The sequence below is a fragment of the Myotis lucifugus genome, unplaced genomic scaffold (assembly GCF_000147115.1).
Source record: "Myotis lucifugus unplaced genomic scaffold, Myoluc2.0 scaffold_799, whole genome shotgun sequence".
Lineage (NCBI taxonomy): Eukaryota > Metazoa > Chordata > Mammalia > Chiroptera > Vespertilionidae > Myotis > Myotis lucifugus.
Genome location: NW_005871847.1, coordinates 191111 through 208324, shown reverse-complemented (window position 1 = coordinate 208324; position 17214 = coordinate 191111). Strand labels below are relative to the sequence as shown.

General features: G+C 40.7%; 1 protein-coding gene across 1 annotated transcript in view; it reads left to right on the top strand.

Annotated features, from left to right (window-relative positions):
* LOC102428041 (guanylate-binding protein 4-like) overlaps positions 1-13470 on the top strand; it is a 17109-nt gene extending 3639 nt beyond the window's left edge. The window contains exons 3-9 of the mRNA XM_023747147.1: positions 1962-2207; positions 3721-4001; positions 7426-7638; positions 8664-8766; positions 9089-9289; positions 11611-11687; positions 13360-13470. Of these exons, the coding sequence (XP_023602915.1) occupies positions 1962-2207; positions 3721-4001; positions 7426-7638; positions 8664-8766; positions 9089-9289; positions 11611-11687; positions 13360-13470 (1232 nt within the window). The remainder of the gene's footprint in view (positions 1-1961; positions 2208-3720; positions 4002-7425; positions 7639-8663; positions 8767-9088; positions 9290-11610; positions 11688-13359) is intronic.
* The last annotated feature ends 3744 nt before the right edge of the window (positions 13471-17214 follow it).

The window sequence follows — 17214 nt, the reverse complement described above, 5'->3', positions numbered from 1 at the left end:
CATGGCGATCACCGGCACCACTGCCGGGGGGTGTGCCTGGCCTGCTGGGCTTTCTGATGGCATCACTGGCTGGGGGGTGGGCGAAGGCAGTGGGCTGCCTTTGCCGCCCCCCAGCTCTTGCCTGCCACCATTCTGCGTCTTTCCCCTTTTGCCTCCCATCATTGCGCCTATGTATGCAAATTAGCCACCATCTTTGTTGGCTGTTAACCACCATCTTGGTTGGCAGTTAATTTGCATATCGCCCTGATTAGCCAATGGGAAGGGTAGCGGAGGTATGCTAATTACCATGTTTCTCTTTTATTAGATAGGACTAGAGGCCAGGTGCACGAAAATTTGTGCACTCAGGGTGGGGGGGTCCCTTAGCTCGGCCTGTGCACTCTCACAGTCTGGGACCCCTCAGGGGATGACCACTTGCTGGTTTAGGCCTGATTCCCAAGGGATTGGGCCTAAGCTGGCAATCAGACATCCCTCTGGCAGCCCGGCAGCCATCGGGGGATGTCCACTTGCCAGCAGGGAGAAGACCTAAGCTGCAGTCGAACATCCTTAGCACTGCTGAGAAGGTAGGAGAGGCTCCTACCACCACCGCTGTACTGGCAGCCATCAGCCTGGCTTGTGGCTGAGCAGAGCTTCCCCCTGTGGGAGTGCACTGACCACCAGAGGGCAGCTCCTGCATTGAGCGTCTGCCCCCTGGTGGTGAGTGTGTGTCATAGTGACCAGTCATTCCCAGTCTTTCTGCTGTTAGGGTTAGTTTGCTTATTACCCTTTTACTACATAGGATAGAGGCCTGGTGCATGGGTGGGGGCTGGCTGGTTTGCCCTGAATGGTGTTCCAGATCAGGGTGGGGGTCCTGCTTGGGTGCCTGGCCAGCCTGGATGAGGGGATGATGGCTTTTTGCAGCTGGTCACACCCCCTTCAGGGTGGGGGTCCCCACTGGGGTGCCTGGCCAGCCTCGATGAGGGGCTGATGGCTGTTTTCAGGCTGCCCGCACCCCCTTCAGGTGGGGGTCCCCACTGGGGTGCCTGGCCAGCCTGGATGAGGGGCTGATGGCTGTTTTCCGGCGGGCCAAGCCTGCAACTGAAGCTCCCAGTCTCTCCTTTTTTTCTTTTCTTTTTTATTCTGGGATTTATTTACCTTCTGTAATTGAAACTTTGTTGCGGCTCCAGCTCCAAGGCCTGCTGGCTGAAAGCAGGTATCTGGGGTTTGTTTAGCTTCTATAATTGCAACATTGTTGCTTAGACTGGAGCTCAGAGCCGGGCTGCAACAGGCGGGGAACCTTGGCTTCCTCCATCACTGAAGCAACCAAGCCTCATGTTTGCTTCAGCTGCCTGGCTGCCAGCCGCCATCTTTGTTGGCAGTTAATTTGCATATCGCCCTGATTAGCCAATGGGAAGCATAGCAGAGGTATTGTTAATTACCATGTTGTCTATTATTAGATAGGGTATTGTCTGTATTTGTTATTTTGATTTTTAGAAGTTGTTCTTTACTGTTCTGAGTATTGTCTGTCCTGGCAATATCATAAATTGCCACATCTACCAGGAAATGTTTGACTCTGACTTTAGAACCCACATTATATTTCTGACATGAGGACTATAATATCAAAAGTATTTCTGACAATATGGGGGGATTAATCTATCATTCAAAAATATCTAATTAATAGTAAAAACTTTGGACACAATGGAAAGGTCTAAAGGATACAATCATAAGTTCCTTGAGATGGGATGAATGCCTCCATGCCTCTTCTTCTTCCTTAGAAGTATTTCTTTTATTCCTGGCTTTGCACAAAAAATAAAAATAAATCTGTTTGGGGAAGATTAGCATTGTGTTCATTTTCATTACTTAATAGAAGGATATATGAAAGCACCAGAGAAACAATGATGTAAAGAACCCTAGAACTGTATGTCCTTTCCTGAAGACTGTCTTACCAATCACTGTTCTTTTTTATTTATTTTTTTTCCCTACAGGCGAGAATCCCAAAATCCAGCATTCCAACATGCCTAGAAAGTATATCAGGAAGTTCTTTCCCAAGCGAAAGTGCTTTATTTTTGAACGTCCTACAAATGACAAAAACTTGTTACAACATATGGAGGGGGTGTCAGAAAACCAACTGGAGTGCAGTTTCCAGGTTCAATCCAAAAATTTCTGTAACTATATCTTCACAACTGCAAAAACCAAGACTCTCAGAGAAGGAATCATTGTCACTGGAAATCGTGAGTCTCCTTTGTTACAGCATGTCCTGCATTTTACTTCATGTGATGCAACTGTGACTGTGCTCAGGGTGTATCAGTAGTTCTGTTTCCTGCTCTATGGGATATGGGAATGCAGAGATTCAGGCCACACATTAAAGTTTCCCTATATGAGGGATTATTGAAGCCTAATGTATCTCATGAAACTAATACACTAATGACATAAGCGCAACCTGTTGTTAAGGAGAGGAATCTGCATGATGATGACAAGACCAATGAGATGAGTGTATCTTGGCGAGGATACAGAAGGTATTGTGTGAATTTACACCATTTATGAAAAATATAGAGCAGAACATAAGCCACTGAAAGTTCATATAGCTTGAGAAGAAAATTTAAATATAGCCTTATGTACAGGGCTATATTCATAGATCTATACCACTAGAGCACAGATACAGTGTTATGGGTTGAGTTGTACCCATGCTTGATTTAATATTTTAGTCACCATCCTGAAATGTTTGATGATTTTTTTATATGGGCCCAAATTTTAATTAGGAATGTTGCCCACCAAATTATCTACTTTACCTATCTGTAAAATAAACACTTTTAAAATTTATTTTTATTGAAAAATGCTTCCAAGAAACTCTTGAATATATTGGTTGAAATCATTAAGTTTAAATTATCATGAGATGAATTTGAGAACCATAAAAGAGAGAGTGTATAGGAGATACAATGATGTTATTACAAGGAAGAAGATTTATCCTATATAATAAAAGACTAATATGCAAATCGATCAAACTGCAAAACGACTGATCACTATGACATGCACTGACCACAAGGGAGCAGACCCTCAAAGCAGGAGCCGCCCCTTGGTGGTCAGTGCGCTCCCACAGGGGGAGCGCTGCTCAGCCAGAAGCCAGGCTCATGGCTAGCAAGAACAAGAGTGGTGGCAGGAGCCCTGACCGGTTTGGCTCAGTGGATAGAGCGTTGGCCTGCAGACTCAAGGGTCCTGGGTTCGGTTCCAGTCAAGGGAATATACCTTGGTTGCAGGTACATTCCCAGTGGGGGGTGTACAGGAGGCAGCTGATCGATGTTTCTCTTTCATTGATTTCTTCTAACTCTCTATCCCTCTCCCTTTCTCTCTGTAAAAAATTAATAAAGTATATTTTAAAAAAAAAGAGCGGTGGCAGGAGCTTCTCCCACCTCTGAGGCAGTGATAAGGAGCAGGGAACTGAGCAGTAAAGAGCAGCAGGCAGGTGAGAAGTAAGGAGCAAGGGGTCCTGGACTGCGAAAGGGCACATGCCAGGCCGAGGAACCCCCCTGCAGTGCACAAACCTCATGCACTGGCCCTCTAGTATAGTATATAAAGGAGGAGGAGACAAGAATGAGGACAAGGAAGAAGATGAGAAGGAAAGGAAAAAAGACAAAACAGAAATTTTCATTTCAATAAAATTGTTATTTTTAGAAGAGAGATCTCTAAAGCTTGTGAAACAGTGAGTAAGAATTTCCTGCCATTCCTCAAATATCATGTGTCATTCAGGGCTGGGGACATTGGCAAAGGCCTATGTGGATGCCATCAACAGTGGAGCAGTGCCTTGTTTGGAAAATGCAGTGATAACTCTGGCTCAGCGTGAGAATTCAGCAGCCATGCAGAAGGCAGCCGACCACTACAGCCAGCAGATGGCCCAGAGAGTGAGCTTCCCCACAGACACTCTGCAGGAGCTGCTGGACCTGCACGCAACCTGTGAGAAGAAAGCCATTGCAATCTTCTTGAAGCATTCCTTCAAAGATAACAACCAGGTGTTCCAAAAGAAGCTTCAGGTAATAGGTCTTAGCATATATCTTCCTAATTTCTTTTCTTCTTGATCAACGGCTACAAATTCCCATTTTCCCCATAGTTCATATGTTTCTTATTTTAAAAAGTCTGGTTTCATGTGAGTGACTGGGCTCTATAGACTACCATTATCCTTTTTCTGAATGATTGGTTCTTTATTTCCATTATGGCAAAGCAAACTAATATGTGCTTATTAATAGAAACACTCAAGTTATTATGTAAAAATTCTTCAGGTGAGTTCCTAGCACAAGATGTGTGGGTGCTCTTCTCTGTTTACCAAGAGCTGAAAACAAGATTCAGATGTTGTACACCTGAAACCAATATAATATCATTAGGAGGGTCATTTGGCCTCCTTGCCATATTCAAGGCAGCAATGGTGCATTGTATCCTTGTCTTGTTTCTAATACCTTTGACTACTTCTCTGCTACCAACTAGAGAAAACTACTTTTAAAGACTCATGTGTTTATATATGCCCACTTGGGTAATCTCCATTTCTCATTTTTTTTAGTTAATATCGCATCACAAATTCTTTTTTTAAATTGTTTTATTGCTTAAAGTATTACAAAGAGTATTACATATGTCTCCTTTTTTTTCCTGCCCTTGACAATCCCCTGGCCTCCCCTACCCCACACTGTCTTATGTCCATTGGTTATGCTTATATGCATGCATACAAGTCCTTCGGTTGATCTCTTACCCACCCTCCCGCCCCCCAACCCTCCCCAGCCTTCCCGCTGTAGTTTCACAGTCTGTTCGAGGCTGCCCTGCCTCTGTATCTATTTTTGTTCATAAGTTTATAATGGTCTTTATTATCCATAAATGGGTGAGATCATGTGGTATTTTTCCTTCATTGACTGGCTTATTTCACTTAGCATAATGCTCTCCAATTCCATCCATGCTGTTGCAAATGGTAAGAATTCCTCCTTTTTTACAGCAGCATAGTATTCCATTGTGTAGATGTACCACAGTTTTCTAATCCATTCATCTACTGATGAGCACTAAGGCTGTTTCCAGATCTTAGCTATGGTGAATTGTGCTGCTATGAGCATATGGGTGCATATATCCTTTCTGATTGGTGTTTCTGGTTTCTTGGGATATATTCCTAGAAGTGGGATCACGGGGTCAAATGGGAGTTCCATTTTTTAGTTTTTTGAGGAAACTCCATACTGTCTTCCATAGTGGCTGCACCAGTCTGCATTCCCACCAGCAGTGCACGAGTGTTCCTTTTTCTCCATATCCTCTCCAGCACTTGTCGTTTGTTGATTTGTTGATGATAGCCATTCTGATAGGCGTTAGATGGTACCTTGTTGTTTTGATTTGCATTTCTCGGATGATTAGTGACTTTGAGCATGTTTTCATATGTCTCTTGGCCTTCCTTATGTCTTCTTTCAAAAATTGTCTATTTGGGTCCTTTGCCCATTTTTTGATTGGATGGTTTATCTACCTTTTGTTAAGTTGTATGAGTTCCCTATAAATGTTGGAGATTAAACCCTTATCGGTGATTACATTGGCAAATATGTTCTCCCATGCAGTGGGCTTTCTGGTTGTTTTGTTGATGGTTCCTTTTGCTGTGCAGAAGCTTTTTATTTTGATGTAGTCCCATTTGTTTATTTTCTCTTTAGTTTCCAATGCCCTAGGAGCTGTATCGGTTAAGAAATTGCTTTGTCATATGTCTGAGATTTTGTTGCCTTTGGATTCTTCTAGTATTTTTAAGGTTTCCCATCATACATTTAAGTCCGTTATCCATTTTGAGTTTATTTTTGTGTATGGTGTAAGTTGGTGGTCTAGTTTCATTTTTTTGCATGTATCTATCCAATTTTCCCAACACCATTTATTGAAGAGACTATCTTGACTCCATTGTATGTTCTTGCCTCCTTTGTCAAATATTAATTGAGCATATTGTTTCGGGTCGATTTCTGGGCTCTCTATTCTATTCCATTGTTCTATATGTCTGTTTTTGTGCCAGTACCAGGCAGTTTTGAGAACAGTGGTTTTGTAATAGAGCTTGATATCTGGTATTGAGATCCCACCTACTTTGTTCTTTCTCAGCATCACTGCAGCTATTTGGGGTCTTTTTTTATTCCAGATGAATTTTTGGAGAGTTTGTTCTAGGTCTGTGAAATATGCCATTGGTATTTTAATAGGAAGTGTGTTGAATTTATAGATTGCTTTGGGTAGTATGGACATTTTAATGATGTTGATTCTACCAATCCAAAAACACGGTATGTTCTTCCATCTGTTTATGTTTTCCTCTATCTCTTTTTTCAACATCCTGTAGTTTTCTGAGTAGAGGTCTTTTACCTCTTTAATTAAGTTTATCGTAGGTATCTTAATTTTTTTGGTACTATGGTAAATGGGATTGTTTTTTTAATCTCTCTTTCTGTAAGTTCACTATTGGTGTATAGAAATGCCTCAGATTGCTTGGGGTTAATTTTGTATCCTGCTACATTGCCAAGAGTAATTTCCATTTCTTAAAATGAGCCAGTGCCACGTAAAAAAATCTAATCAGATGATCAATATTTAGTATATGCACAGCCCTAGAGACTGTCATGTATGGATGCCAGGAGAGAGAACTCTTGAGGACAACATAATTCTGCCTCATAAAAACACCTTCACCTTGTTTTTGAGTCTGTCATTGACCATCCTACGAGTTACAAAACTGTCACTTCAATCCAGAAGAAAACCAATAAAATTGTAATTTTTTAGGTATAGCAAAAAGTTTATTTTCCTGTATTTCGATACAATCAAGCCCTCATTATAATAGTTCATGAGAAGTTCAAAACTCTGTTCAGTGATCACTTATCTCATTAGTGGACAATTCATTTACTGTGTATATATTTTTATCCATAGCAATCCAAGTTTGCAGAGGAAAGTCTACTTCCAGTCATATTGAACTTTCCATTGCTCATTGCTGGGCCACTGTTAATCTTATGACTGATAAAGGAATCTTGATAATACTGGATTGCATATTTGATATTTGCTAACATAGTTCAATTTAAAGGTTCCCATCAAAGAAAAAACAATGTTTATGACTATGTAAAGTGACTACAATAATTAGACATTGTGGTGACCATTTTGCAATGTATATAAATATCAAACCATTACATTGGACACCTGAAGCCAATATAATGTAATATCTCAATTGAAAAAATGAAGGAACCCTGGTGTTCATGTCTACCAACACCATCATTTCACAAATGTTGACCCTGAACCCAAGAGAACTGAGGAACTTTACACAGGTCACAAAATGAATTGGTCTAAACTGTGACTAAAATGAGCTTCTTAATCATGGTTTATGGTTCCATACTCCAGTCCAACTCAATGCCATAAAACTGCTTCTTCCAAGAGGATCACACTTGGTTCTTCCCTTCTAACAGCCTCTTTCCTTTGTATTTCTCCACATTTCTGTGGCAGGACATCATAAAGAAAAAGAAGAAAAAATTCTTGCTGAAGAATGAAGAGGAATCTCTCAAATATTGCCAGGCTCAGCTTACACAGCTTTCAGAGCGGCTGATGGAAGGCATTTCGAAAGGAACTTTCTCTGTACCTGGAGGATACATTCTTTACTCAGAGGAAATGAATAAGATTGAAAGGTCCTATGAATTGGTGCCCAGGAAAGGAGTGAAGGTGATTAATAAAATGAGGGGGAAGACTAGCCAATAGAGTCAAAGAGTGTTTGTGGGTTCTTTTGAAAATCTAAGACAATAGGACCATTGGTGAAGACATAGCAAAGCATAGCGATATCTGTACATTTTTACCTTTTACATCTACAATTAGTTAAATACTCTTAAATAAGCCAGAATTTTCCCCCTAAATATAGGATTTATTATCAGGAATGTAGATGAAAGAGAACATATCTTTCATTTAGGAAACAATGTAATAGTTTATCACTCTGTATAAGGGATACATAATTAATGAAACAATGTTCTCAACAAGCTTATGATCTTATCTAAAAAGGAAATATAAATAGTCAAGTGGATTGGTAGGATAATGATTATCATATAAGTAAAAACTAATAGTGATGATAATAATGATAGAATGATGGTGATGGTTGATCTATATTGAGCACACACTTCTTAAAGCAAGTATATTTTTAAGTTGATCATTTAAATTGATTATCACTTTAATCTTTAGAATAATATGACTGTAAGAACTAATGTCATCCCCACAATACCGTAGAGAAATTAGATGCACTGAGAACCTCATAAGTTACCCAAGAACATACAGCCAGCAAGTGGTATAGCTAGATGGGCCTGTCTGTGTACCTGCACCCAGTCAAATCTGAGGAGGAAGTGTAGCACAGTTTCTTGGAAGAGGAGGTAGAAGCTATAAGTTGAAGTATTTATTAGTAGTATCTGAGTAAAGAAAGGGTAGATGAGCATCCAGTCAGCAGAAAAAGAATGTGCAGAGATTGCATACAATTGAAGAGTGTTTGTAGAACTGCCATAAGTGGCATCATTAAGATGAGGCTGGGGTTGCCAAGTTGGGTTTTTCCCCCCAACTAAAGATGTTGGATTTTCTATTGTGGCCCTTGAAGAAAGGGAACCGCTGTTGGATCCTAAGAAAGATGATGAACTTGCAGGGTCACATTTGTAGTTTTCTTGAACAATGACTTTCCCAGCAAGAATAGTCTGTGCTCCTTGTTTCCTCAGGCAATGGAGGTCCTCCAGAACTTCAAGCAGTCACAGGCTGCAACAAAGGAATCCATCATGCAGATTGATAAGGCCCTCACTGCTGGTGGGAAGGCTCTAGAAGGTACAGGGCAGGGCTGTGATCATGGAGGGCAGGGGGGTTCTTGCAGTGCCCCTCAAGAACAAGTCCTTCTTGAAACAAGGTGCTTCCACAAAAGGTTTAGAACAACGTGGCTAAATCCAAAAATAACCAGGTGAGTTTTAATCGCTCCCTCAGGCATCCAGTGCTTTTACGTCATATTCTGAAACATGTTTTGCTGGTATTGTTAGTAAGAATATTCAGCAATTCCTCTCTGCCATTTTAAAACCATTTTAGCCTTACCTCTGAAGGGTACATCTAGTTATAACTGTTATTTTCTTCTCTCTGTAAAACCATTGTGGGACAGCTGAACAAGCCAAGACCGAGGAATTGGAACGAAAACAGGAGTTGCTAACACAGACACTGAATGAAACACAGCAAAAAATGGAGGCTCTAGAGAGAAGCTACCAGGAAAACATTGCCCAGATGAATGAGAAGATGAAAGAGCAGAAAAACAAACTGAAAGAGCAGGAAAAAATTCTGCAGCACATGCTGATGGTAGGTCGGGGTGGGATGTGGGCAAAGCCTGAAGGACAGTCACCTAGTTCCTCTGGTGAAGGGAAGACCAAAACGCTAAAGTCATAAACTGTAAAGTATGACTGTTTACTATAACTGTAAAGTATGCCTTCACTAAAGGCATATGATTCAGTGAAATGTCAAGTAAATGGGATCATTCTAAAGCCCCATGTCTTTAAGACTCAGCACCTTCTGTGGTATTAGAATTAGGGGGTTCAAATAACATGGCCCATACTCATGATCTACTGTTTGTGGTGATTACAGGGTCCTATTGTGCCCAGGTGAGTAGGACTTCAGTTCTTAGGATCTTTGGTGAACCATCAAAGACATTTCATATAGAGCCATCTGGTCTCAAAGTAACAGATATGAAATATGGGATAATGAAAGCCCTAAATTGTGCTACATTGGTGTTCACATCAGCCTGCTCCATTCTACACATCCAGAGTAAATTCATTTTTGCCCTACCTGGAGTTTGATAGCCCATATTCTCTGGAGAGTCAGTAGTTCCCATTATGCATAATGTATATGGTCATCCTACCTCAGTGGAATTAAGAAATAGTTAAAACTAAACCTCCATCCTTTCAAAAAAACATCCTTAGGACTGAAACATATTCCTGGCATAGGTGTCCAGCCAGAGAAAGTTCCAACTCCTTCACAACCCCAGTGAGATCCTGATAAGGGAACTTAGGAAGGTATAAAACAAAGATACTCCTGCTACCAGATCATGAGGTTTGGAAATATTGGACAAAAAGAGTCAAAAAGCTATTTGAATTCTACAATAATTGTTATGTGGATAATAAAATTAAATTTAATTGAGTGCATGTATTACTGGGATTTCCATAAACCCATAGTCGTCATTTCTTAATTGTAAATTCCTCTGCATCACTAGGCAGAAGAGATACAGAAGAAATACAAAGAGAAAAAGGAAGAGATGAAAAATGTGATTGAAGGTGAGAACAGCTGAAAACACTCCAGATATCAAAATAATAAATTGTACTTCAAAATTAAGAACTCCACTTTTTGTGAAAATCAGAATTTTCATTCTTTTAGTGAAAAGACAAGTCACAGATTGGAAGCAACTATTTGAAAATCACACATTGGGTAAAGAACTTGTATCCAAGATATTTAAAGAATTCTTAAAACTCAACAAATATCTCACTAATTAGAAAAGCAAATGTCCCAAGTAAAAAGAAAAAAAATGATATAATTTAAACAGATACTTCATCAAAAGTAACTTGGATAGCAATAAGCACAGTAAACAACATCATTAGTTAGTAACATCATTACTTATTAGAAAAGTAGAAATTCTAACCACAATGAAACACCACTATGCACCTAATAGAATGACTAGAATTAAAAAGACAAAACATCTGAAATATTGGTAGCAATGTGGAGCAACTGGAACCCTTATACACTGCTGGTGGAAATGTAAAATGCCAAATCACTGGGGAAAGGTTGTCAGTTTCCTAAAAAGTTAAATACCTACATGCAATTTAATCATTTTGATTCTACATCTATCCCCAGGAAAAATGAAAGTTTGTGCATACGATAGCTTTATTGGTAATAGCCAATAACTGAAACAATGTCCATCCACAGGTGAATGATGAACAAATTTTAACATATGCATACAAGCCAATACTACTGAACAATAAAAAGGAATAAACTATCAATACATAGAAGAATGTTAGATGAATCTGAAAATAAATATGTTGCGTGAAAGAAGGCAGTGAAAAATGTCTACATACTGTATGATCCTTTTATGTAAAATTCCAGAAAATGCAAGCAGTTCTATAGTGACAGGAAGCTGGGCCGTGGTCAGTGATGGGGATGAGGGTTTATGTTCAGGAGGGAGGAGTTTCCTAAGGGCATGTGAAGATGTAGATGTTTCTGAGTGATGTGCATGCTCATTACTTAAGTGGTTAACAGGTGCATACATGTATGATAGGTAGATCAAAACTTATGTGACAGTATATTGCATTATTATTATACCTCAACAAAACTTTTTCAAAAACAAACAAACAAACAAGCAAAAACACTCCAGGTAATCTGAAGCCTTATAATTGTTTAATGTTAGCCATATCAGTGGACCTAAAATCAAAGAATAACAAGTATAGTTCATAGTCTTAGGGGATTTTTTTAACTATACACTTAAAATTTACACTTGAAATTACTCAGTTTTGTTTACTCAGTTCAAAAATTCTCACAAGAAGTTTTCTCTATGAAGTAAGAATAAAACAAAAAACATGGGTTGAAAGGCAAAATAAGACTATAACAATTTAGTCCTTATGTTTCTCTCTTATTTTTCTTCCTCAGAATCTATAAGACAAATGTTGGAGGAAATGCAAAAGAAAAATGAGCAGATGATGGAAGAGGAAAAAGAGATTCATGAGGTAAAAATGAAGCAATTGATTGAGAAGATGGAGATGGAGAATTCCCAGTTCATGGCAGAGCAAGAGAGGATTCTAAATCTTAAACATTTGGCATTCAACTCTGTCATCGCCATTTTATTTTCCACTACACTGAATAAAAAATGTGCTAGAAGTTAGAGCATTATGTAAGATTAAGAATTTTTCTAGCCCAAACACTAGTAGACACTTCATTCTCATACTGCTTCTACCTGTGACCATCTCTGGTTACTAAAGGGTATTACTTGCAGGGTAAAATCTCATGGAATCCTTTATTATTAAATCACCAATAAATAGTAGCTTTCCACTGCCAAGCACTGTGCAATGGCTTTACAATCAATATGTTTTCAAATCCTTATGTTAACACTTGGAGTGCGGGAAACGAGTTAAGTCTGCTCGCGTGAATTGCGCATACTCCGCGGGAGCGGATAACTCGGTTCATATAGATTTGCGGTGGAGTGCGGGAAACGTGTAAACTCGGGCCGATTGTAACTGCGTATTACCAAATATTTGTTTGTAATCCACCCTTTTGGTGGATGGAACAAAACCAAAAGACAGAGCCATCTTATATTTTGGCGGGAAATTCACCCGCACTCCAAGTGTTAAGTTGTAGGTACTATGATACTCTCATTTTCAAATGAGGAAATTGTAATTTCATGAGGGATAAGTAATGTTTCTGAGTCCTGCCTTGTGGAAGAATAGCTGTCTGTCTATCCTACTCAGTGGAGTTCAAGTTGATTCTCTTTCTGCCAGACCTGGTATAACTTTATCTCTGCAGGAACCCTAATGAATAGGAGGAAGACTCCGTGACCATATACACTATTAATCATGTAATTACATACTCAGGCTGTTTGTATCATCCTGTTCTTAGGCTCTACTCCAAGTCATTGTTGTGTGTAGATGTCCACCCAGAAATACAGTGTGGACTGGCACAGGCCGTGGTCTCCTCAACTTATTAACTGTTATCTTGCCTCCAAGTTTTGGAGAGTTGAACTAAGTTCCCTGATCAAACATCTGTCATGATTCTGAATCATGTAGTAGCCTTCCCAATGGAATTCACTCATCTGTCTCACCTTCTTAGATAGATATTTGAGAGGCCACCATACCTAGATCAGAGTTGAAGGAAAAAAGATATAATTTTCAGGAAGAGTGTGGTGCATGTGGGTGAAGAGGGCCAAGAATATGATTCTGGGTTGGTAAAAGTTTAGAAACTAGAAAAGAACAACATTTCTGTAGCTAAATAGAACTCAGAAATATTAATGAAAAACAGGATACGCTGGAGCAGTGGTCGGCAAACTCATTAGTCAACAGAGCCAAATATCAACAGTACAACGATTGAAATTTCTTTTGAGAGCCAAATTTTTTAAACTTAAATTATATAGGTAGGTACATTGTTATTAACTTAATTAGGGTACTCCTAAGGCTTAGGAAGAGCCACACTCAAGGGGCCAAAGAGCCTCATGTGGCTCGCGAGCCGCAGTTTGCCAACCACGGCTCTGGAAAGAGTGAAATATTAGAAATTGAGAAGTTCACTTAGTTCACAAATAAGTTTAAAAAACTCATGAAGGATTAACATAGCTATTGAAAAGGGAAATAATTTGGCTAAGGTGGGAAATGTTTTACCTTGTGTGAGTTCAGTCTTCATTTTTTCTCTCAGGAAAATTTACAGTGTCTCCAGGAGAAATACAAGGAAGAGATCAAGAAACTTCAAGATGAAGTAAAGGTTTTGGAGGAGAAAATGAAAGAAACAAAATGTACCATATCCTAAAAATGCTAGGAACATAATTTCCTAACCGGCTACCTCCCTCCACAGGGAACAACTTGATTGAGCAACTTCTGAATGTCACACAGTTGCCACTAAACTAAAATTAGAATCAGGATGTTTGTAATTTTGTTGAACCAAAAAAACTGCAAAGACAAAATAAACTGCAAATACAATGTTTCCCTACAGAGTGAAACAATTCTTGCTGAATATAGTAATAATGATTAGTATGATGCTTACATAGATTCTTTATTTGAAAGAATGGTTACTGAGTCTAGAGACACATTAAATTATATAATGAGATGGATTTTACAATGAGGAGATATCAGGTGGCTTCTGTTCAGTATAGACTTGCTCCCCCTCACATACCTCACTCTCCTAGACATCCTAAACCCCTTGCTATTGCTCAAAGGTTTGGTTGGTTTTGAGATAGGGTTGGAGTGTTGTGAATTTAATACAAAGCTGATGGAAATGAACAAAGCCATGGTACACACTGATCATCATTCCTGCCAAGTAGTCTCTGGCTCATGGGCTGGCTGCAAATCAGGGAGACCTGGGACAATTGACTGCAAGGTGCAGACAGAGTACAGTTCTTGGTTGGGTGGTGGCTAACGGTCTGTGGGCACAGATGGGACTCTGAGATTCTGGTAGAAGAAGTACTTGCCTCTGTGCAAAATGGATTTATGTGTGGATGCTTCACCCTCCCTGTCTACAAAATTCTTCTGGGTAATTACTGTCCATCCACAGGCTACCCACCTCTCAGTCTTCTACTCTCTTCCTTTAGTCTGTTTCTTCCCACAATTCAAAATGTAAATTCCACAGTCATAGAAAGGGGAGTTTGAATTCAATGTTGAAGAAAATTTATTTTCATTCCTCTGAGAACCCTAACAATAATCCTGCAAAACTTAAACTAGACTCTATTGTTCTCTCTGCCCTTCTGCTTTGTGTAGGAACAATATTTTGAGGGGGGAAAAGAATATTGACCTTCAACTCACATGATATGCAAACTAAATTTGAGATGAATCATAGTTTTAAATGTTAAAGTGAATATTTTAAAGAAAGCTTCTGGAAAAAAATAGAAGATATTTTATCATCTTAGTGTGAAAGTGAACTCTTGCGCCCTGATGATGAGACTGAAATTGATGTTGTCACCATGAAAAACATTATGGAGATTATTACCATTAAAAATAAAAAATAAATGTACTATATGATTCAGCAATTCTACTTCTGGGTATTTAGCCAGAAAAAAAGAGAAAACACTAACTCAGAAAGATATATGTACTATATTCATTGCAGCATTATCTATAATAACCAGTATATAAAAGCACTCTAAGGGTTCATCAACAACTGAATGGATAAAGAAAATGTGACATATATATATAATACTCAGCCATAAGAAAAAATGAAACCATGCCATTTGCAACAACATGGATGGACCTCAAGAGCATATGCTAAGTGAAATAAATCAGAACAGAGAAAGTCAAATACCATATGGTGTCATATGTGAACTAAAAAAACCACCCATTTATAAACAGAACTAGAGGCCCTGTACACAAAATTTGTACATGAGGGGAGGAGGATGTCCCTCAGCTTGGCCTGTGCCCTCTTGCAATCAGGGACCCCTCAAGTAGGGTCCCTAGGCTTGGCCGGTGCTCAGGATCTATCAGAGCTTTCCTTCCCCCAGCTGCTGGCATCTGGCCTCCTCCCAAATCTCTCAGTGCTTACCATTTGTGAGGCATTGCTCCCCCTCCCCCACCACTGGTCACCTCCCTCTTCGGGCTACAGGCGTATGGTGTGATCGATTGGCTGGCCTGGACCTCTCTCTGTGGGGCGATCACTGGCTAGCCCTGCACATCCACCAGAGTATCACTGGCTTGGGCCTCCCTCTGTGGGGTGATCAATCATGGGGCACTGTTATCAATGGCTCTGCAGAGGAAGGCCTTGCCCACCCACCGCAATACCATTGGCCAGGTAGCTTGGGCCTCCCTCTTTGAGGCGACCATGGAAGTGCTCCCCGCCCAGATCAATCGCTCCACCGGCCAGTGGCCTTGGCCTTCCTCTGCAGGGTGATCATGGGGTGATGGCCAGGCCACCCAACCAATTGCATTGCACCTGCCTTGGCTGGCCTGGCACCAGTGAGTCTCATAACATGGTCATCTGGAAGGTCATCCAGATGGTCATTCTGCTGCTCAGTTGTTCAGTCAATTTGCATGTTACACTTTAATTATTATAGATAGATTGGGGGTTGCAAGAGGCACTGGAAGAGGAGTAGCAGAAATTGGTAAAGGAAAATCCAAAAGGTACAGTCTTATAGGTATAAAATAAATAAGTCATTAGGATGTAATATACAGCATTGCACCTATAGTCAATTAAAGTTGCTAAGATAGCAAATCTTAAAAGTTTTGATCACAAGAAAAATATTCTGTAACCATGTATGGTGATGAATGTTAACTAGACTTAGTTATAGTGATCATTTGCAATATATACCTTGTATAAATATCAAATAACTATGTTATACACCTAAGACTAATATGTTATACTAGAGGCCCGGTGCACAAAATTTGTGCACTCAGGGGGGTCCCTCAGCCCAGCCTGCGTCTTCTCGCAGTCCTGGAGCACTTGGGGGATATCTGAATGATAGCTTAGCCCTGCTCCCCATGGGGAGTGGGCCTAAGTCGGCAGTTGGACATGCTTAGCGCTCCCGCTGAGGCAGTAGGGGCTCCTGCCACCCTTGCTGCGCTTGCCAGCAGTGAACCCAGCCTTCTGGCTAAGCGGTGCTCCCCCTGTGGGAGCACACTGACCACCAGGGGGTAGCTCCTGTGTTGAGCGTCTGCCCCCAGTGGTCAGTGTGCATCATAGTGATGGGTTATTTAGCCATTCGGTCAATTTGCATATTAGGGTTTTATTATATAGGATGTTAATTATAACGATAAAAAGGAATTAAAATATTTCACTCATTAAAATGTCATAATAATATGATTCAGGGGGTGTTTTGGTGAACAGTGTGCAAGGGTGATTCCTTTCCCAGGTTCTTGTAAAGATGGATTTGATTAATAAAGCCAAGGACAAAAGTAGTAGGTGAGAAGTACAGAAACTTTATTGCAAACAGATACTCTCTAAAATTCCTAATTCTAAGTTTCTTTCTTTCTTTTTTTTTTTGGTTAGCACGCTCATACTATGGTTTTAAATAGACATACATGGACAAGTCGATATAGACAGATTTATAATTCTATACAGTCAGTCTGACATACACAAGGACACTGTAAACAGGGGCGCAGGCAGGAGAGCTGGTGTGCAAAGTGGGTGCAGCGAGAGGCTGTGGCCATGCCTGGAGCTCCCCGGCTTGGCTCCACTCTTCTTGCACCACAGCTCTGAGCCTGGACCAGGGGGCCAACTTCTAGCCCGGAGTGGAGCAGAGGACCTGGGCCTGCAGGGAAGCTGGGGTGCTCAGAGACAAGCCCACCCCATCCTCTTGCCGAATCTGCGGCTCTGTAGCCTTTAAATAGTTTTCCCAGGCGCCAGGCCGGCAAGGGCTCCTGGGGGCACGCCGGGGCCACATGCAGCTCCTCAGCGAGTCCTTGGTCCCAGGCTAGACACCTTCATCTCCGGCCCAATGCTCGCTCCAACTCAGATCCGGATCTAGCCAAGGTTCGCTCGGCTGGGTCCAGCTCGGAGGGGGCGTCTTGGTTCGTAGGGGCCTAGGCCAGGCTCCAGCGCGTCCAGTTCACAGGCGCGGGGGCACAGTCCGGG